Source organism: Zootermopsis nevadensis, unplaced genomic scaffold (genome assembly GCF_977971745.1).
Source record: "Zootermopsis nevadensis isolate Lab colony 2312 unplaced genomic scaffold, Znev_1.0 Znev_ptg000027l, whole genome shotgun sequence".
NCBI classification, from domain to species: Eukaryota; Metazoa; Arthropoda; class Insecta; order Blattodea; family Termopsidae; genus Zootermopsis; species Zootermopsis nevadensis.
Genome location: NW_028259159.1, coordinates 687,482 through 710,869, shown reverse-complemented (window position 1 = coordinate 710,869; position 23,388 = coordinate 687,482). Strand labels below are relative to the sequence as shown.

Below are 23,388 nucleotides of genomic sequence, written 5' to 3'. Positions count from 1 at the left end.
CATTAGCACTTGTACCCTGAATCATCTCAAAAGTGTTTTAGCTCCTATTTGTCCTAGATAATAGGCAAATAAATTACATTTATTCAGATTGCACTAAATAATTATGCACAGTGTTTGTAATAATTCATATGTTTTCTACATGCCACTGAACTGCTCTTTTTATGTACATTCTTAATCAAGTCATTTTCAAAAAACATTCGCCTAAAACTTTTTCAGATACTACATGTGACTGTGAATCAGGATGTCCCAGGTCTGATTCTTAGTCTGAGGGCCAGCTATCCTGATGGTTTTCGTGATTTACCTCAGTCCTTCCATGCAAAACGTGAAATATTACTTGTATTACTTCAAAAAAGAAGATTTCGACCAAATTGGCTGTCTTCTGGGTTGCAGCTGCTTGTAGTCTGGTACAAGTTTACAAACGTTTCATACGTCCTTGCTACCTCCATCACCCTAATGATAGAGGCAGGCTACAAGGACCCCTGAAACGGCGCTACAACCCAGAAGACAGGCATCTTCATATTCACCGCCTTAAGAATCTCAGATCATATTTAGGTCATGACCATTTAGTTTCATAGCCATCCTAACTCATATTTCACGGCTGCATGCAAGTAATAATTTGCATTATCGAACACAGAATGTAAGTACATAGGAGAACCGTGATAGCTGTCAAATTTTATCAAATCATTCAATAGCTTTCTTTCGGATATTTATGCCACTAAGACAAGAGATAAGGCCGATAAGCTCTTACATTGTTTATTCTAAAAACACTTCTACGTGTACACGTTTAGTGTATATTTCACATTACGTTATATCTTTGAGAAGTAGATGGGTATTTTGACCGAAAATTCATTGAATATGCAACACTATTCTCCAACATACGATCGATAAGCTCTTACTCATAACAAGCCACTCAACCTATCTACAACAGTAGGTTGAAGTACCGTCTACAAAATCCACCCTCTGAAAAAGTATGTATTTGTTATTCACTTTAAACAGGGCGTTAATCACTGTTTACATTTTTTCTTTCCAGATGCGCAAAATGGATTTTTGCGTCCGTCACCGATTCAAAATTTCGTTCAGCGTAACTCTTAGGATTCTCATGTTTCTAAAAAAATATCGTGTACGTGTAAATAAGAACTTCTAATTGACATTAGACACGTGGAACGTGGAAAATCAGACGAGAGTACAAGAAAGTAGTTTACATCCAGATTCCAAGATGTGGCCTGCAACGCGCCGAAACAAAATCACTCAAAACAACATATAAAATAGTGCCAAATTACCATTATTGCTAAATTGCCCTGATGCCTCCTACATGACGTCGACATATTGAAATTAAATGTGGACATAGTGAAGTAATGATAATGTGCACTTTGTATATCTCGGTGCCGTCATTCTCTAATCACGCAAAGGTTTCTCAGGAGGGCTTCATCGTGCATGCATGTTACAGCATCTGCACAGGTTTAGGTCTGTTGCTAGTTACGACATACCGGCAAGCGTTTATGATTCATTGTCATAACTCAGTTTTAAAAGACAGAACTTTACTTTTCTTACACAACTCGGGACTCTACTTCAAGAGCTTTCCTGATAATACGAAGCCATTTGTGAAATTGAAAAGATTTATGTAACACAAGTACAGAAGGCATCAGATTATTCCAGAACTGGTCGCACTTTCGCGATGAATTTAAACGGTATTAGAATACTAAGAAGAAATACCTGTGCTTTATTACAAACTTTCGACATAGTTCGTCATGAGCAATGGATTTCCGAAGCCTGAAATTTCTTGAGTCATTTTGTTTAATGACACTCTTGCTGCTCAAGTGGCATATTGCTGTATGCAGTGTTCGAAACGGGTTTCAAATTGATTTGCAAGATTCATACGAGTACTGTTGGGGTAAATGGCAGCTAAAAATAGTCCTCAAAATTTTTTTCTAACACATAAACTTACAATTGTTTCTGATCGAGACGAAAAGGCTTTACGAATTGTTGAATGGATTTAAAATAAGCCACTTTCATCAAATACTTATTCTTCAGACAATGAAGTTACCAAAAAACAAGTAGTTAACTTAGTAGATCAGTTTTCATTCAATCAAATAAGGAAGCCTACCAACTTCCCATAATATGAGTCAGTTCAACCCAATGAAATCTGAGGATGTCAGTCGTAGAATGGATTTGATTTTTAAAGCTTGGAAATTCGTTCTATTCTAGTTGCCACTGTTGATGGTTGGAGAAGACGTCATTGCATTTAGTCTCCATCAGTGTTTAATCTTGTACAGTCAATGCAATTCACGTTATTCACAAACATTTTTCTAAGATCTACCTACACGTTTCGAGAGTAACCTCTTCTTTCGAGGTTGTGCAACCAAAATTTAGTCTAGCTATTGCATGTCCGGCCTCTCTACTAGGTCTGTATTGAGTCTTTCTAGTAATGCTAGCTCAAAACTACAACTTAAGAAACTCTTCGTAATGTGATTTTTTTTTCATTCCGCTATTAGTTCACTTCCGTTATGTCAAATAATTTCACTCAGCACATTAAAAATTTTGAAAGTGATCATATCAAAATTAATGAAAACTTTTAGTCTTCAAATCCTTCATATCGTGTAGTAGCATGTAATATTAACAAAACTTTTCAATATGTCGTTCTAAAAAGTGTAAAACGTGCTAAGAAGTAGGTATATCTCAAATACACCTTTAGAATAATTACCGTATATTATCTTCGAATTGCTCTTATCATAAAATTTGGCGAAGACTATAAAAAAATGTTATACTACAATTTAATATGAGCAGACCGCAGGCTTCTCTAATATTTCTGTGTTAGATTGCCGGAAGTTATATCTCTTTGTTGGTAATACCCACCTCCACCCCCGACATAAAGATATGTTGAAGGTCTGCATGATATCCGCACGTGGCACAAAAAGTCCCCACTCCAGTTCTTGGCTGGGCGACATCCCCAAGGCACTGCAAGTCATGTAACCGTCCATCCATTCACATTATCCGAGGTCTCCAACCTTTGATCAAGGTTGAAAAAGCCTCATATACCCCATCTTTGTTACGAAGTTGTCCCTTGACAACTTCGTAAACCCTGCTCAATATTAACTGAATTTGTAACAGACTTACTGACATGTAATGTAATTACGTCATCTGAAATGTCATAACATACACAGCGCTGAGTTAAATGACCACCAACTAGATTCATAAAGTGAGAGAAATTGAATTGATATTGATTAGTCTACTTAGATGTACATTAGAGCCGAAATATCTTTTCATGAATCAGGCTGAATTAAATGTATATTTATCTTGATTAATTCGTTTATCGAAAAAGAATTGTTGATAAACAGCTAACTTTCAGACAGAGGACCTCAGGACCTTGTTTATGTAGTGTAAATTATTTAACACTTACAATACATAGTCTGCAATGTATATCGAAATGTATCGTAAACTATTAATTGCAAAGAAAAAGTAGGCCTATTCATAAAATAAGGTGACCGTCATCTTAACTTTAATTTCCAGCTTTATAGATCGTGTGTTCTTAGAGCCTTTTCTAAGTAAAGCGAATCCACAACATAATTGCAATGCGAATTGCGTAAATAGTCATGTGATCGAATCTTGCTCTACCTGGGATTCGCCATTGTTTCAAGCAGCAGCGATGTCATTGTTCTGCATTACCTAAACAGAAAATGCATATTTTATTCTTCACTATCACACATCACGTATGACTATATTAATGCCAGAAGTGTTTCTTACACCTTAGAAATTCGTGCTCCCACCACGATGGCATTGCCGATTATAGGAAGCTAAAACGTACAAGTCTGAGGTAGCCTCTACTGGAAAAGGTCTACAGTAAATTTCTTTAAAACCTGTCCAACGATTCTCGAGTTGAAATATGTGGACAGACGCATGCGCAAGCAGACAGATAATTTTAGCCTTATATGCATTAATTTCGTGGACGTTATGCAATTAACGTATAACAAGAGTTGCAGCTTAAAGCAGGTCTTAGAATTGTATGTGCATTTATTACAGACCAAGCGATTCCTACTCATATGACAAAGCAAGGACTCTGCAAAGGTACTGTTCTCTATAATGTAGAAGAATAATAAAGACTCCATTTTCTATTTCCAGAGACAGACTAATTGCCAATTACTGAGGCCCAAGGTGTAACATTATTTAAGGAAATTACGTCATCCTTTGTAGAATAATAATCTAATGCAAAGAGAATCAGTGTCAAATTGAAGTCTTTACTGAAGAGAAATGGGACTGTTCCTACACCTGAAAATAAACTTTCATTCAGCGTACGTTTAAAGCAAACTTGAGTACAGAATAATAGAATAATATTTGTCTATTTTGTGATATTACAAATAGCATTATTCCCAAACATTTATTTAAAATTACTCATAATTTGTTCTACTGCTGTTAATATTTTCTTCGGTTCGATTCTCCTCTCCAGGATAATTTCAACTTTCCGTTCCCAGATGACAGCCGTCTTCACATTTAATTAAGCCTTCGCCCCTTCCGCCTCACGAAAATTCTGTGCTTTGAAGGACTGCAGAAAGTTCAGTAATGTCCAAAATGCGAAGCTTTGCCTCAGCATTCTCTTAACGTACGTAACTGCCATATTTAATACTCGATCTTTCAGTCAATTTCTTTCAATTTCTGCTCCGATGCCCGGAAGGATTGTGTGATATTTCTAGGTGGGCGCGAAGTTAAGCAGTTGAAGATCACACTGTAAATAATTACAGACAAAACTTTCCTCGTGATATAGACTGTAGTTTAGATTCGTTATTTCACAATGACCTGTTCACTAATATGAGGGACAATATGAGAATCTGAATTATATAAAATGGTATGGTAATGAGGTTAGAGTAAAATTAAAGTGTTATCAAAAACTTAGCAAGCGCCCTGAGACTTCATAACTTTATCTGCTATCTTATCTTTTATGACCAATTTACATTTGCGTTAAAGTTGTTCGATGCTGTTAATTTCAAGAGCAAGTAGTGAATATTTGAATGCCAGATAGAACAACTGCGTCTCGAATAGCTTCAAATAAAGATATTAATGTATATATTACGAACATCCGTTAGACCTAATAAGATACAAATATGACACGGCATTCTAAGGACCGTATCTACGAAACGGCATATTGGCTGAAGGAAGTAACATGACTATCTTGAAGACATCTCTTCTCGTGGTTTATTTGAGCTTCGGTTAATAGCAATATTGCAGCTTCTTATTGGCGTAGGATGTTTCCTGGAGAATTAAGTTTACCAGGAGCTAGTCTTATGTTTCCTTAAAGGAGGATGTGCCATATAATCTATCATGAAATTAAATTATTTCCACATCTATTTTAGTTTCTTCAAATTTACTGTTAAAAATAATGATTAATCTTCAAGAACACAGTAATACTCTTATTTGGCAAGTGTGACGTGTTGGTTTTCGTCATGGGATTAAAATGGAATTTTATAGAAACAAGTTACGATGATTTTAACTTAAATTTCCCTAAACATCTTCGTCTCCCCTGTCTCCTGAAGTGGACCAGATCTGAAAGTTAATTAATTTAAACACGACGAAAATACGAGTTTATTCCTATTTTCATTCCAAATGACCTCGACGCCTTGAAGCCCAAGCAGGTTCTCTTGTTCTTCCAAAATTATATATTGTCTATTAGGGATTGCTTCCTGCTTCTAACCTCGTAATGTCTCTTAATTACTACAACTATCGATCCAAACAAGCCATCTACCTGTGTTCGTAAAATTTCTAAACAACGTCAGTTTTCATGTCTACGTGTTTTGAAAAATATCGATCTTGGGCTACTTGAAAGTATCCTTTGGCTCTGTGCAGAACGAAGTATTCTAAGATTAAAAATGTTAATAAGAGGACGATGCACATAGTGTTGGAATACATTGCCAATTTAGCGGAAGAATTCCAAGAAGAATCCCAAAGGACTTTTAGTCAATACTCATCTATGTCATGAGTATGGATTTGTGCACTAACCATTATAACGAACTGTGTGACCTTTTACGTCAACCCTCCGAGGCTTGAACTCCCTATTCTCAACACAGTAGTTCCTCTGCTTACTCCACAGGTGGTTTGATAGCATTCTGTGATAGCGCATGGTCCAGGCGGAATATGAAGGAACGCAGTTACGTTCTCTTTTATTAGTCGTCACCGCGTGGAGGTGAACACATGTGCACATGTGCAATACGGAGACACTTGCCGCTTCGGCTCTCCGACCACAGGTAGGACGAACTTCTTCTCCTTCACTTATGTTTAAAAGAATATTGATGTGCTTCATTGGTTAATAATGACTTTGAAATTACTCATAAATCTTATTAAATAGTTAATTTATTTTTTAATTTAATTAATGAAATATTGTTTTCGTTAAATTATTCATTCTTGAATCAGGACAGCTCAGTCACTATGTGATATGCTGTAGAATGTAGACTGGAGTTTGGTTTTCGACGGGATAATTATTTTTCTTCGCAGTCATGTCCAGTCTACCTGGGGCTCTTATGGAGTGTGAATCTGACCAATCACTTTCCATGGTATCTCCAAGTCTCCTTCTTATTAGTAATTTATTCATTTATTTTAATCGATTTAAAGTTTACATTTATTCCAGATTCTGTACTTAGCCACTGACCAAACGTATCTTTGTTTACTAAAGAATTAAAAAAGCAGTCGAGTCACGTGCACACCTAAATCTGGGGTGTACAATGTTCTGATTATCCGTGCATTTACAACTGATGGTTCGCCTTTTGTTTATGGATTTAGTCATGTTAATTTTTTCTATAAATTGATTTATTTGGTTCCCTATTCACTTGCCATTCACTCCACACTTCATCCCAGATTTCAATGTACACCACTAACATAATGAACTTTTGATGAATCGAAGTTAGTAAATCAAAAATCAGTAGTCCATCTATCCATCCATCCATTTATTTCAGGTCAGTGGCGAATCGCGGTCTAGAAGTCAAGTCATGCGCACCATAATGCTAAGGTATTTATTATTATTGTTATGATTTTGTTCTTTTTGCTGATAAAAAATCTCCCGTACGATGAAATCTCCTAATAATTACAGTCTACTACAATCTGATATTGATTCTGCACAAGGTTAGTACACTGTTAATGAGACTATTGGCAAAAGCAGAGTTATTTCTTTCTCAAGAGGTTAAGACATGGATTTTGTCAATCCTCTATAACCCGTGCCGACTCCGTTTAAGACCTGGAATTATTTATTGATTCTTGACATCACTTCCATGATCATGGTGATTAAATGTTTTCTTGGTGTGTTAAGTTGTCGGCTCTTGTTCGCACTTCAACCTTTTCATTCTCTTCCCTTGACTGTCTGTGTATCTTAGGTTCTGTATTAGATCAAAGCCTGTTTACGCCTCTGTTGTTTATTCAGGATATATATATATATATATATATATATATATATATATATATACTCGCAACTATGAAATTCGTTACTGCAATTTTTCCTTCCTTTTCTTTGCAGAACACACTCTTAAACGGTTTGAGTGCTCTCATTATGAAAGAGCTATTTATAAATCCTACCAAATTTTTCCATTTCAATACTACATTTCCATCTAGCCTTAGATCTTCCGGGTTGCTCTTCCCTTTAGGCTTACCAATCAAAACTTTTTACGTATTTCTTCATCTCTCCATGAGTATGTGAAATCATGTTTATGCACAGAGGCTGTAAGATTACATACTTTTCCTGCTGCATTATTTGATCTGCTCGTAAATACCATAATCCAATTAAATATTCGATCTTCCTCCACTTCAGTGATTAAAAATCAGTCTGCCTATCGTGGTTTTCTTCTTCAAAATCAGAAGCCCGTAGTTTTATGTACTTTGCTCGTTCTGGTCCCTATTTTTTGCATAATCAAACCGTGTTCGTTCGACTTGAAACGAATCAGCTCACCCAGTAATAGACGTACGTAAGAGTACGCGTCCTTTCCGGAGAGAGAACACCTGTTGTAAACATGTAAAATATCAGTTTATAGTAATCATACTCTATACTAAAATAACATAATTATATATTAAAAGGAATCAGAAACTAGATGCAAAGGCAAATAATTGGATTTAGTAACATGAGATACTAAGGTTTACAGAAAATAAGATAACAAGTGCTTCTGTATAAAGTGTTTTAATCTTATATAGATGCATTTATAATACATAAGAACACTTCGGTAGGCCTACACATCACATTTCCACAAAATGCAGATATGTTTAAACATTTGTCCCACCGTGATAACGAGACATCTGTCCCTGCCTTAATCTTATAACGAAATAAAAAATTTAAATATATTGATTAATAAGTCGGTGAAATCAAAACTTATAGCCCACAAGAAACATGTTCTCTATGAAGTAGAATCTTTTTTTATACCTAATAATCTCTGGGATACTCAATAAGTTTGCCGTCTTTGAGGAACTCGATGGTTCAGCACAGTCTTCGCATCACAACACAGCTGTGAAAGAAATCGCTGCTAACAACGTATTTCGGCCTTCACTCTGTTCCAGGTGTTGTAATGACCCCACTAACAAATACAGATATACAACACCAGACTCCAAGCCGCCATTCAGCGTCATCGGAATGTACAATAGAAGGGTCCGCTACGGTCGCTTTGAAAGTTGGCTGTTTCCGCGTGGACCCGAGTTCAACGACCGGCAAGAGGTTTTACCTGTTTCAGATGATCATCCTTCCTTTCATTCCCATCGCGGCGCTAATCGTACAGAACTGCTGCACCATGGTGAGCGTCGCTCTTGCCAATAGAGACGCCATGGCCATCAACAAACAGGTGAATTTCTCCCTCTCAGCATTGCGAAGTATCCAAAGTAAATATAAACTTGATAAACTCGAAAATTTACAACTCTGGTTTTGCCGAAGCTGAACATTGAGGCATAAACCAAATAACAGAATTTATCAAGTCTTTCGGACGTACTGTGTGTGCACTCCTTTTGTAACAAAGTGCCATGACAGGTTAAATAATAGTAAGATAATATTAAAATAGGTTTGAAAGTTGTGAAAGGATTAATCTGACTCAGTATAAGGTCCAGTGACTGGCTCTTGTGAACACGGTAGTAGAACTTTGGGTTCGAGGAAAGGCTAGGAATTTCTTGACTAGCTGAGAGCACTATTACCTTCTCAAGAAGGACTCTGCCCCATGAAGTCAGATGAAGTAAGTACGCACGAGATACACGAATCAAAGTTTCGTGATTTGTACAAGCAGGCCTGCGGTAACCTAATATAATTACGTAAAGTACAGAAATGAATAAGATTCTTATGGGCCGGACGTGTAGCTTGAATGGAGAATGTTTTTTCAAGTACATTAGACATTTTACAGCTTCTAGAAGTATAAATAAAGAAGATAAGATACAAAATAAATAATACGACACTAAATTTCGACGGGTCTTTTCCATGGACAAATAATTAAAGTATTTGCGCATATTCTAATGCATGTGTTATGGTTAAGAATATAAACTAAGCAAATTTCAACGGTGATTAAAATACTTGTTGTGATGTTCGGATATTTTAGGCCTGCAATGATGACAGTAGAAGACGCTGGTTTTATTGAGAAGAAGGACAGATATTTGACAGCATACACCATCAATTGGTTACTGTCATTTCGTAATGCGTCATGCGTGGCTTTTCTTTCAGATTAAGCTAACAGCTGAAGTAGTTGAATTACTGACAACCCTTCAATTCGAACGAGGCCAAGTTGCATACTACATCTTCACCGACGGGAACAGGTACGCCTGTACCTAGTGCTTACTACGTTTTTCGACCCAGTTATTATCAAATACCGTCTTTTGTGTCTCTAGATGATTGTTACAATGACCATTTCATTACATGATCTTGATAGACATGGTCCACTGTCGTCAGCAGATTTGATATGAATGACGTTTCGGAGTATAATGTTCCCTTTGTAGGATTTGAGGTTTTCACAACGGTGAGTCTGAAGATTGCAGTCTTCTGGGTTGTTGCGCGGTGTAGTCTGGTAGATTTTCACCAAATTTATCAGACTACAAAGCGCAACAACCAAGAAGACTGCAATCTAATGTTCCCTTGTTATTTATTGACATTATTTTGATAATCCTTAATTTGGATATCATTTGTTGTTTCAGCTGCAGGGACCCAACCCGTAGATTTAGGAAAAATAATTAAATATCCTAACACACAGATATCGTTAACCTATTGCACAGTGTACTTAATCAGTTGTCAAAAAGTACCCGGTTCGACTCTAGCCACCCCAGAATGACAAGGAATTAGTAGGTATACAGAAAAGGGCGTATGTTCTATTACAGCCGATGCAACAAGAAATGAAAATTCATAAATGAAACAGACTCTCAGTTTAATAGTAACCTATCGTCTGAAGACAGGAGTGGATGGAACTTTCGAAATTTTTTATTCAACCCTCCTTAGTGGGAAATCCTGTTCAAATCCTACAAATTTTGTTATATTATTGATTTGTATGCAATTCTTTTATCCTTAATATGAAGATATAGATATTTATATTATTGAAAAACTTTATAATTTGTATTCTATGTCAGATATTATTAGAAATACCAAATGCAAGGTAAGATGGCCGAGACATATGGCACGCATGGAGACAACAAGAATTTCAGTCGGAAAATCTTCAACCTTTCAGTGTATTTTCTTATAGATGTTCTTTTATAGCTCATGTCTCATCAGGTAATGAATAAAACCAGAAAATACGAAGGGAATAGACTGATTGGAGTATGTAGACTTGAAAGATGAAAGGATAATATTCAAATGTATTTTAAAGCATACGGATGCGAAGGTGTGAAATGTAATGTGTTAGTTCAGTATAGGGTACATTGGCGGGAGTTTTTGGATACTGTAATAAATTTTCTAATATTGCAAAAGGCGAGGCGTGTGCCACTGTTGGATTGCGTTCCATTGTGTTAGGTTTTAATGTCAATTATCTCTTCGACTTTTAAAACATGTCGATGCAGAAGAGAAATTGAAAAATCTATTCGCCCGCTTGCCAGAAGCAACTGGGTTTGTTCCTCAGCGGTCCTCTGTGTTGTGACACCCGGCAGTATTATAGCACCTACTATATATACCACGTGACATCACGGTTGCGATGTCTGAAAAATTTATTCTAGTTCATATGGGAGAAAACTGTGACGTGTCGTCTCTTCCATCTAATTTTTTCAATTAAAGTTGTAAATAATTCAGTGTAAATGGTATCTTCTTTTTACACAGGACCAGTTTAAATTCAATATTTAAGGAAACCAACGAAAAGATATCATTATGTTGGGGAAACTGGAACGAAGTGTTTAAAGGCGATAAACATTTTCAGCGTCACATGGACCATTTCAGGTAAAATAAATTTCTGTCATGAACACTTAGCTAAGAGCAAAGTATAGTCCTATTTAGATAAACATTATCAGTCACCATTAGACTCGATGACACGCGATACTGGCGAAATAAAATGCAGCAGTTTCAAACTGCAGTATTAATGGATGTTAATAGACTCCACGCCAGCATAACAAACAGTGTTGCTCACATTTCACCGCATGGGCTAGGGTAGTAAGTAATTCAATGTCAATAATTTCGAATAAGTTAATTTCATAAATTTAATAATAGTATGTCGTGTGTTTCAATGAACGATTTACCCACTTTGACTTTATTCTCAAGAAGACAAAGTAGGACTCTCTTGTCTACCCTCCCTTTGACGTAACAGATTGCTCTGTACTGCTTGAACACTGAAAACTGTTCCGATTCACCAGGATTCTTTTCTTTACGAGTCACAAAGAAAACAAATAAGAACATGAAACCTGCTGAAAGACTCGTAGAGGGCGTCATTTTGTACGACATAAAAGAGACCGTAAATTAAGCCACTAATAGGATCAATAAGCATTATATAGGAAGCAGAGGGCTACAGTACTGAAAGCATTCGAATCTTATTTCAGGATAGACGACGGAGTTTCAAATATCTAGTAACTCTGCTCTTCTCTTCCTTAGCGACATACTTTTAGTTTTGAAGATGGCAGTCTTCAGGGTTGTTGCACCGTCTAATCTGGTAGAAGTTTACCGGACTTTTAGAGGTGTTTTTGATGATAGAGGCAACACGCGCCTCTGAAACTTCGGTAAACTTCTACCAGATTAGACGGTGCAACAACCCAGAAGACAGATATATTAACATTCGCCTACTTGAGAACCTCAAATCTTTCTTACAGTTTTGTTTTAAAAATACAGCCTGGTAGGCTGTTTGTTAATTCATTCTATCTTTTTTCTAGTGCTAAGCGCCAAGGAGTTTTGGAAATGGCGTAAGTTATGAATTGCTTAAAATGCAAACAAAAATTAGTTTTGCTATCAGAAATCCTTATGATTTTGTTGTTTCAATCTGATTTCTGGAGGAACCCGTAACACCATAGTTGATATTATGAAAATAAGCAATGACACGCATTTCCCAAAATAAAGTTACTTATACACACACAAAAACACAGACTTTAATGATCGGATGCTGTTTGGTCAGTTACAGTTCATATTCAGGGATTATAATAAAAAACAGAGTCCCGATTATCCGACCTTCGGTTATCCGACATTCCGTTTTATCCAACGTGTCATCATTTGATGCTGTATTATATCTTCGTATCGTAATTTGGGCTGTAAACTCAATTTATATTAATATTTACCCTCGTCTATTTTTAAGTCTTCCGTATTATCCGACATCTTTGATTATCCAACGTCCTTCGGTCCCGTTTAGGTTAAATAATCGGGGCTACTTCGTGCGAGTATGTGTGTGTATATATATATATATATATATATATATATATATATATATATATGCAAAACTACAACCGTATAGATAGAAATGTAAGCGAAATATTTTATAAATATCCTGCAGAATATATAAGTGTAGGTGTTGTTTCACCATAGTTAATAGCAAGTACTGTTGTTTATATTAATTAGTCCAGGTGCCACAATAATTTGCTATTGCAATAAGAATAGAATATAATTTATTTATATTTCATAGATCTTTCATAGGTCCAAGCCAAGGATGTAGAACATGTCATAGCACAAATACAATACTTTTTTTCTAATCAAATATAAATTACATAGTTTTTTTACGATATTACGATTATGATATTCTTTGATTTTGGTGAAACAGTGAGTTGGATGTAGACCCATGTGTTAGAATTCGTAAGTTTCTCTCTGCTCTTTACTGTTATTTTTTACAGTATTTTATTAATTGCTGTTATATTTTTGTAGGCAAAACCTGACCCGTTCAGATGACTCTGCGTTACGTGAAATGAATTGGTATAATATAGCAAATGAGTATGTCCTGGACCAGTTGTCAGAAATAATTCGTGAGACTTCAGTAAGTGGTGTGTGGAGGTGAGTGAATTAGTTCTATTTATTTCTCAAAGTGTCATTTACGAGTGTTTCTGGGGTGTTAAAAATAGATTCTGTGTTTAGAAAGTGTATATATTAGAAGTTCTGTTGGATATAAAATTGTGTGAGTAAAACTGCTCTTGTTCACAGGTTTCTGATTGCATATAAAAATATCATTTGTGCCGTAGAGAATTTCAGTATTGCAACTGTATATGGTCTGTACTATTTTGGAAGAGGACAACTTGGTCTTGAAAGTTTTTCCATGTTTGTGCGTTATGACTCTCTTGCCCAGGACTACCTTACGGCCACTCAACATTTCTCACTTGTCATATACGAAGAATATCAGCGTTTTCAGGCCAACATTCCACTATTTGAAAATATAACAGTAAGGTGAGTATTTAATTACAATCCACTGAAAGAAAGTATTCTTTCTAATATTATCATGTTAAAAGGGGCCTTTTTTGAATCTTTAAATTAAGTCTACTTCAAATTTTACTCCTTGATTTAATTTTAGTAATAATACAGATTCAACATTATGAAATGACATAAGGCTAGAGGTGTTTAATTTTACAGTTTTAACTTAGTGAATACATTTCCTGATTTGTAAGTCCCTGTATATTGAACATGCAGACCAATGACACTAACTTCTGAGAAGAGTGGAAACTTCAAAACGTGTGCCTACTGCGTAAGGAGGCTTTCAAAGTTTTGTACAGTTTTATCAGCTGCTTCTTGTTCTTTTGTGCCATAATACAGATTTTAGAGGAGATTAGATTTTTTACTTTAAGAAAGTAAATGTGCTATCCACCATACTACCAGTATTTGTGTGGCAAGAGGGAGAGTTATTTTCAGTGGATACAAACTACTCTCTACTTTCTAGTAGCCTGTACAGCCTATAAAGTGAAAGCTCAGATGTCTGAGTAAAAAATGCAGTGAAGAAAATGTAATTTTTAGAAAATTCATTTTTCTAACTGGCATTGATGGAAATCTTGTTTTATTTCATTTTTCTCACTTTAAGTGACAGTTAACTTTGTTTTCTGTAAGTAGTAGACATTTCTGTATATGTACTCATTGTTTATCAATGTAATTTTTTCATATTTATTAACCTCTCTGAATTTAAATTGAAAAAGTAGTCAGTCATTGTATCTTTCTGACATTTCAGACGTCTGGAAATCTACTCCAATGAGCCACGGAAATCTGATTTTCATATTGCTGAAGAATATCATGCAACAGTGTCACTCTTTCTTGCAGAACTCAGAAGATATCAAGAGAAGATTCACTCTTTGATTAGGTAGAGTACTCAGTAGGTTGATGGCAGACTGACATCTTTACAGTGTAGTATAATTTAAAATTTTGTTGATGTTACATACTTACACGTGAAATTATCAGAAGCGATAAGAATATCTAAGCTTAATTTAAAATCTTGTTATGACATTCCTCAGGAGGCTGTGTTTCACAGTTGCTATCTGTTTTGTTTTCATATTGCCATAAATACTGCATTATGTTTTTAATTTTAGCAATAAAAATCCCCAATGTCCTGTGGTGATATTCTCTACTTTTACAACTTGTGTCATTCTGACTTCCGTGTAACAATAATTAAACACAAACTAACACACATCTAGAGTCCACCAAAAAAGTTGTAGTGATTTCAAAATCAGTTGCAAGGATTCCTTGCACAAATATGTCTATGTGTGTTGATAAAGATCTTTTCACATAATGCTTCTTAAAAATAATTCAGGAACTTCAAGTTAAATTGGATGTCTCTTAGTCAAATTTTATGGGATTATAATAACACTGTCATTCACATGCTCTATGTTTCCTTGCATTCTTTTGGTTCACCTAATCACTGCAAATTCTTAAAACACCCCTATGAATCTCATATTTAAAACAGGCAACAATAACATTACTTTCTTGATAGTATGCTCTTCTAGCTATAAGTATGAAACACCATTCCTTCAAGAAAGGTTTTATTCTGTGAGAACTCTGCAGAGTATCCACCTTTTTGTCATGACAACTCTAAACCTTAAATCTGATAAGAAAATAGTTTTTATTAATACTTCAAAAAATGTAACAGTGTGAAACCCTACATTTCTTCTGGCTCGCTCTGTAGGAGAGCAATTATGTTTTATCACAGCATCATTGTGCATGCATTAAATAACTTTAATTCACTCTGCAAATTGGTTCAGCTAAAATAAAGTTACAAAGTTCTATGAAATTATATGGCATAGCATTCTAGAAGACATTTATCTTGAACTTAAATGGATCTTTATGTGTTTACTGTTTGATTTCCTCAGTTATGTATGTTCATTCTAGTGAGAAGATGTACTGGGATATGAATCATGCAAGTCATCAGCAAGCTGTTGCTATAGTAATTTTGGTGATGGTGCTAACCATCTCTCCAGTCATTATCTTTTTTGTAAGAAATGCCACTCAAACCATTCAGGTAAGAAAATGATGTTGCCAAAATATGTTTAATTAGTCATCAAAATTGTATAGACACATAGGAGGAATATAATTTGTAATAAGTTTAACTTGAGAACTGTGTGTATTTGTGTGTGTGCATGCATGTATAAACTTTCTTTTTCAAATTCTTATGAATTTAATTACTGCAGATGCATTTAAAATATGTATGCTTGTGTGTTCTTCACAATGCAGTAAGTGCTAAAAATACCTCAAGAGACAAGGTAGAAATTAAAAATGCTTGAAGCTGCATTGCAGAATATAAATGAGTGTTACAAAGGAGTAAAATGATGTCTCTGTACAGACATTTGCAGGAACACTGATTACTCGAACCTTAGAGCTGAAGTGTGAGAAAAGGAAAAGTGACCGACTGCTGTTCCAGATGTTACCACCACCAGTTGTAAAGCAGTTGAAGCAGCAGAGGCAGGTAAACTGTGTGTGCCTTTATCAGTTTCACTTGTAAGAATTTTGTGAGGGGATTTGAGAGCATTTTATTATCCAAGTATCAGTTTGTGGCTGAACCTGAGTGGTTAGATCCACAATATACATATTACAGTTAGGATTTATATTTACTTTTTCTGTCAGTGTTTGTTGTAGAATTTACTGTCTTCACTCTCTCAAATACATACATCCTCTTACAGTGTTCTTAAAATGTATATTTACTTTGAATAATCATAAATCATGTAAAAACATAGATAGCAAGAGATATTTAACAATTATATCTACTGGCATGTTTCAGAGAAAGTAGGATAAAAAGTTTAACACTTCAGTAAAAACCAGTATGGGCACGTTTTGTAATTTATTTGACACGTACATAATAGTAATTAGTCTTATGGATTTGTAACAGTAAAGAGAATATTAACATATGCATTTAACAGTATATTGAACTAATAAATTATAACAAATTAAGATAATGACTCCTCTTGTAAGACTGATGTTATATAGCCTGTTCAGAGGACCTTGTTATATTGTGATCTCATACTGTGAACTTAATGGACCTAGTGTGCTAAAAGTGAATTTGGATTATTTTCTGTTTTTCGTTTCCGACATGTCAAAATAGAAGTTCATAAATTGTTTCCTTTACTTCTTGTAGTGAAATGAATTAAAACTCAAAATATAGCCAAACTGGAGAAATGTTTTCTTGCCACAGCTTACGTCAGACACATTTCACAGTAGTACCAATACACAGATCCAAGTTGGCTTTTATGGCCATTACCTCAGAAGTTTTATTTTAGTATGCAACATTTAACCAGATTTTATTGATCCGATTTAATAAACTGTTAACAAATAATCACATATGCCCACAGTTTTCTGATTCACGGAAGTAAAATGTTCACTGTGTGTGATATATGTGTTTGGGAAGAGTGGCACTCATTCATTTTGACTACATTTTTAAATTTACATTGACATTAACATTTAAATTGTTTGAAGAAATTAAGGAGGAATGGTGGGAAGATATGTCTGGTAGTCAGATGACCCACTTAAAGTGGAAACATATTTGGAAGATGAAGAGATTAACATTTAAATTAATTAAATTTAAATGAGTAAAAAATACAATCTGGATTAGAATCAGGTGCTAAAAATAGGTAAAATTCAACTATACAAAACTTGTGGTAAGTTGTAAATGTATCATATTTGTAAAGTTATGCTTTGCTTATTCTTTAAGGTTCCGGCAGAGAGTTTTGAATCTGTAACCATTTACTTCAGTGACATTGTTTGTTTCACTGAACTATCAGCTGTCAGCTCTCCCATGCAGATTGTTACTATGCTCAATACTTTGTATCGCCTATTTGACTTTCGCATCCAGAAATATGATGTATACAAAGTGGAAACTATTGGGGATGCATACATGGTTGTATCAGGCCTTCCACAAAGAAATGGTGAGTCTTTAAATGAAACCTGAGATGATAAACATACATAAATTAGACTAATGAGAAGCCAGCCACATACCTTTGTTTATTAGCGATTTGTACTGGAAAACATTTCAACCGTGCAACCTCCGTTTAAAATTCCAGTAGAGGTACAAATGCTTATTTCGTTGTACTTATCACCATAATTCAACCAACTACACAATTTTGCCATGGATTAGACATCCCAAGCAGGTAAAACACTTAGGCCAACTCAACCCTAGAAAGTAATTCCCATCAGAAACAAATCCCAATCTGGAGTTCAGGTCATGCCAAAATGCAATATTATTAATACCCCCAAAAATCACACAGCAATGCTAGGGTATTTTCAATCATTTTTTAATCATGATAATAACAGCAATAATAACAATGCTGTTATTATCATTCTTATGCCAACGTTATGTTACATAGTATATCATTTACTTTATATTCCTTCAATTTTAGCCTGGCAGTTCACTATTGACCAGACCAGAATATTCACCAGAGATTCTCATGTTTGTATGCTGTTTCTGTCATAATAAAGAAAAAATGTCAATGTTCTGTCCTTACTAATCAACCTATCATGGTCCCTAGTTGCATTTTGATTTTAATTACTAGTTCATTTCTAAAGCAGTATTTACTATATGCACCATCTGCTTAACATTCTGTGTTATGCCCACAGAGTGTATTTATGGGTTACCTACAATTCTCAGAATAAATTACATTTCCCTATAAAAAGAATTAACCAATTGATTCTTTTAATGAAGGTACATTATATTTTGGGGTAGGAACTTAAATTTTTAATATTATTTAGATTAGCTTCGGTTCCAAAGGTTTAAGTTATTAAATGCAAAAATTTACACAGATGTTTTCCAATAACAGAAAAATGAGTTCCTTGCTCAATGCATAATATCCTGAAGCACTTGCAGAAATAAATTATACTTCAGTAATTTCAACCTGTTTCTGATAATTTAAGATATATACTGATTTATAGGCAATCGCCACTCTGGAGAAATTGCCACTATGTCTCTAGACCTTCTGCATGGTGTTCGTCATTTTGTGATACCTCATCGACCTGGTGAGAAACTGCAGATTCGCATAGGTATAAACACAGGACCTTGTGTTGCTGGTGTTGTTGGTACAACAATGCCACGTTACTGCCTGTTTGGAGACACAATAAACACTGCATCTCGCATGGAGTCAACTGGAGAAGGTAAGGGTCATTCAGTGCCAGTTGTTGATGTGTTCATCCACAGTCATTCCTTTTTACCGACTCCAAACACATTGCAGATTCTTGATGACTTGGTGTGTCATAAGTCATGTTGCCCTGCAGATACCTACAGCTAATTTATCTGAAATGGTGGCAAACTAGCCAACCATTAACACAGTTTGGTTACCAATAAACAGGTAAATCTATAACATATCATAAGCTAGTGAAAACTTCAGAAGGATCTGAGCTTTCTAATTACAGAAGAAAATAATTCTATCTAGGATCACCAACAAATATGTAAATGATAATTATCGTCTTGTTAATGATGGTGTGTTATGACACAAGATTGCTGGAGTAGTTACTATGAAAGAAGAAAGTTTGTAGGACTGTTAATTTTATGTACATTTCTTTGAATGCTTTATTTATGTTAACTTTTAGTACAGAAATACAAATTTTAAGCAAACTTAATTTTCTTTCTTGATTCTAATCTCCTTCTGCAAGGTTTTAACTCATAAGTTTTTTATACTAAACACCTAGCTAAATGACTCATTTGTGCATTATCATCCATACTCACTATCACAGAGTTCCTCATTATGCAATTTTTTCCAGCATTTTGTCACTGTCTTCATTTTCTTGATTATGGCACAGTCATTCTTTGCAAATATTCTCCTCAGCACCCTGTTTTCAGACATCCTCAATTCTTAATTTGAAAGACAAAGTTTCACATCCATACATAATACATAACTTACATTTTTGTGAAGACAAAGAATTCTGAATGGCATGGTAGCTGATGTGATCTCAATTCTTAAATGCAGTTTTTTTTTGTTACTGTCATTCTCAAATACTGGGACTTACATTTTCAGAAGCATTACTAGCTACTTCATATTATGATTTTAGTCTGTATTCTGTTATTGATACATGAACACATGCAAAGCTCTCTCTGCATTTGTTTCAACACCATCCTGCATATTAGCATCTAATATAACTTTGATATTTTTCTTTATGATACAAACCAAGGAGAATTAGACTTGTGGAGTATGCAGCACATGTGGAGGAGACAGAAATACATACAAAATTTTGATCAGGAAACCTGAAGGGAAGATACCACTTGGCAGACCTAGGCATAGTTGGAAGAACAATATTAAAATAAATCTTTGAAATGATCTGGACAGATTAATTTGGCTCAGAACAGGGACCAATAAGCGGCTCTTATGAACCTTTGGGTTCCATAAAAGTCTGGGAATTTCTTAAGTTATTATTAGCTTCTGAAGAAGGACTCCATGGAGGTAGAACTGTATAAATTACATCATTCCTCGCTGGTACAATTCCTAATCACTTAATCTTCTTGATTCTTAATACTGTCTTACAAATACTTGCAAGACTTTGCTCTTTTCAGAGAGTATGGGACCAAGTTTTATAGTTTTACAAATATATGAATATCTTCTACAAAAATTACTGCCTGCACTTGCTTTAAAGAATACCTGTGCCATAAGCAAGCTTCTTTACACAAGTGTTGTTTTATTCCATGTCAAGTTAGTTTTCATTCATGAAAAATTAAAAGCATATTGAGAGATAAAATACACAAGAAAACAGAGATATTTTATAGTGCAATTCTCTTTGCAGCTATGCGCATACATATATCACAGAAGACAAAAGACAGTTTGGATCTCTTGGGTGGTTATCATATACAATGCAGAGAGCCAATGGAAGTGAAGGTACTAAACAGAGTTGCTTAAATATTTCAAATATCTCTTGTACTTGTAATATTTCCCCACTGTAAAGGAATGTTATATGAAAAGGTAAAATTTCTGTTCCCAAGTATGAATCACATTCACGGTAGTAAGCATTATATTCTTTACAGGAACAGAGAAAAATATATTTCTTAATCTATCTATTAGTTGTAAATGAGAACTGCAGCCAGTTTTAAATGATTTAGTTCCTGATACTGTATGAGCAGCTAAGAAATTGTGTATGACCAAATCTGCAAACTACAAATCAAAAATTGTGGAATATCTGTAATAAATGGTAAACTACATAATAGATATATGATGATCAGAATACAAGTCCGTGCTTTTCTACATTTATGTTTCATTATTATTTTTCCTGACCAGGGGAAGGGTATGATGAACACCTACTGGCTTCTTGGAAAAGAAGACAGCTTCATATCTTCATGTGAAGAAGACTTTATCCATATAGAGAAGGCACCAGACTTTCTGCAGATAATTGGGCAAGATTAAGAGAGAGGAATATAAGATGTCATAATTTAAATAATTATATAACTAAAATTCCATATTCCAAGCTACGAAGCCAGAACATTCTGGACAGTTTCAAGACATGTCACTTCTAATGCCAGTTCCTCAAAAGAGAATGCCAGAATAGTTAAATACATTACGGACTCTTTTGTTATCACCAATCACGCAATAACCATCTTCAGGGTGCACTCAGCAGCCTGACATATCAACTCCAATGTGATCATAAGAAGTTGGGCTAAGAAAACTTAGTTGGTCTATTTGTCATGTTTCTGTTGAAGGATACCTTTGTTTCAGAGTTCAAAGGCAGTCAGTCATATTCAGCTGATCTTCTTTACTCAGAGTCAAATAAAATGAACAGAAAGGTCCAGAACTAATATTAATTACCATGTCCAAGACATGTTGATGAACACTTCATTCTTGTAAATACTGTTTTTTTATGTACCAACTGAAATACACTAAATATATCACAGTAGCTGTGTCACTCATACCTTTTTAACTAGCATTTCGTTTATTCACAAAACATGTTACTGTAGCAGGTCAAAGGTCCAAATAAGAAATGCTTAAAATAACCAATTAATAGCTTAACATTTTGCAGCATGTCATTCTTCTTGAATGGTACTGTCATCTACATTAGTTGTGCATTGACAAATGATATGATGATTACTAATGATAGGCTGGGAAGGATGCATGTAAAAATGGTTATTGTCCATTTTAACTTGCATGTTCCCAGCATATGCCTGCAGCAATTGAGGAACTCCCAAAAATTATGTCAGTCTAACCAATCTCCTGCTAAATATTCAAATTGGGTACTTTCAAAATCTAAATTATGAGTGTCAGCCACTACACTGTGACATTCAGATAAATGTTGTTAATTAAAGATGCTTATTCTTAAATGTATATAAAATGTTGCCAATCTGAAACTTGTCTGATAATAATGTAATGTAGAATGTGGGAAAACAGCCATCATTTTGATAATGAGACTAAAGACAAATCCAGTCCTAATCAACACCATTTCTTGGACCAGTTTGAAGTATTTGGAGAGTCAGATATACTGCACTGTATGTAAAACCTGAAATAAATAAACATGATATCACACTGCAAAGAACACAGCCCCCTACCACTCAACCATGGGCACTCTGAACCTGAATTATTTTGAAAACTGATAAACAGTCTCACACATCTTGATTATGAGTAATGTTCACTGTGCACACATGAACAAGCATGGCAATCTGCAGAATACTGTAGATGCTGTGGTATTTTAATACATGTACATCTTACATGCGGATTGAATGTGACACCGCTACTGAACCATTTTGTGTAGATATTTGGAATATTTGTTCTTAAATACAAATAAAGGAAGACATATTTTAGAATATTAATACCATGTTTATGTTTACTATATTAATTATGTGTGTAAATAATATGTACTTGTATATATATGCACATATTTACAAAGAGATATGTAAAGATATGTAAATGAGCAAGTTTTGTAACACTTAACATAGGTTATTGAAACAAAGATAAGATGGCCACCTTCAGACTCACCACTGTGAAAACCTCAAATCCTACAAAGATAAACTGTTCTTGATGATAGCTCAGATGACACATAACCAGATGGCCAGCCACATTTGAAGTCAAAACATGCTACACAAAACCAATCTAAGGAGCATACAAAACAGAGAGAATACCTGTCCTCTGAAAAGTTCCAGAACTCAATCAAAATCAAGGATGCTGAAGGCTGTTGCTAAAAAGGAAGGATAAAAATGAAGAGTATAAAGTAAAATGCAAGGGAAGAAGGAAAGAAAATGTCATGATGAAGTAGTATATCTACTCTTTCACCTCTCCTAAGGTAAATCTACAAATCAATTGAATAGTCGAATGCTTCATATTTGGGATATCCAGGTTCAAATTTCAACCTGGACTCCAGCAACACTGATCAAAGTTTTCCGTAGTTTTCCTTAGTCCCTCTCAGCACATGGTGGGATAATAACTTAAAATTATGTAATGGCTGCATCTTTCAACATAATTTGCAATTCATTATTCACCATCATGCTAACATTCAATGCTAAATAATTTGAACGATTGACAGTGTTGTCATATAAAGCATAAAGGAACAAATCTATGAAGCCAGTACAGAATGTGGTATCAAATGATTTCTCTTAGGGTGGGATCATTATGAAGAGAGGTATGTTACAAGATCTGATACTTGTTTACTTTCAT

The 23,388-nt window shown here is 34.9% G+C and overlaps 1 protein-coding gene across 4 annotated transcripts; it reads left to right on the top strand.

The window, feature by feature from the left end:
• The first annotated feature begins 6,077 nt into the window (after positions 1–6,077).
• LOC110836501 (guanylate cyclase 2G) lies at positions 6,078–22,547 on the top strand. Of its 4 annotated transcripts, XM_087356526.1 has the most exons (15): positions 6,094–6,230; positions 6,936–6,988; positions 8,518–8,795; positions 9,656–9,747; positions 11,228–11,344; positions 12,265–12,294; positions 13,241–13,366; positions 13,514–13,753; positions 14,523–14,651; positions 15,674–15,803; positions 16,125–16,247; positions 17,487–17,700; positions 18,701–18,919; positions 20,540–20,631; positions 21,028–22,547. In XM_087356526.1, exons 3-15 carry the CDS (start codon positions 8,526–8,528, stop codon positions 21,151–21,153), a joined length of 1,908 nt encoding a protein of 635 aa, XP_087212652.1. In that variant the 5' UTR covers positions 6,094–6,230; positions 6,936–6,988; positions 8,518–8,525; the 3' UTR covers positions 21,154–22,547. The 4 variants fall into 4 exon arrangements, with proteins under 4 accessions (XP_021933436.2, XP_087212653.1, XP_087212652.1 ...); XM_022077744.2 differs by lacking the exon at positions 6,936–6,988 and having other exon boundaries at positions 6,078–6,230; XM_087356527.1 differs by lacking the exon at positions 12,265–12,294 and having other exon boundaries at positions 6,093–6,230.
• The last annotated feature ends 841 nt before the right edge of the window (positions 22,548–23,388 follow it).

Coding starts and splice junctions, on each gene's coding strand:
- LOC110836501 (XM_022077744.2), top strand. CDS start 8,526: ATGACCCCACTAACAAATACAGATATACAACACCAGACTCCAAGCCGC. Junction 11,345..12,264: donor CGTCACATGGACCATTTCAG/GTAAAATAAATT, acceptor TCTTTTTTCTAG/TGCTAAGCGCCAAGGAGTTT. Junction 16,248..17,486: donor AGTTGAAGCAGCAGAGGCAG/GTAAACTGTGTG, acceptor TTATTCTTTAAG/GTTCCGGCAGAGAGTTTTGA.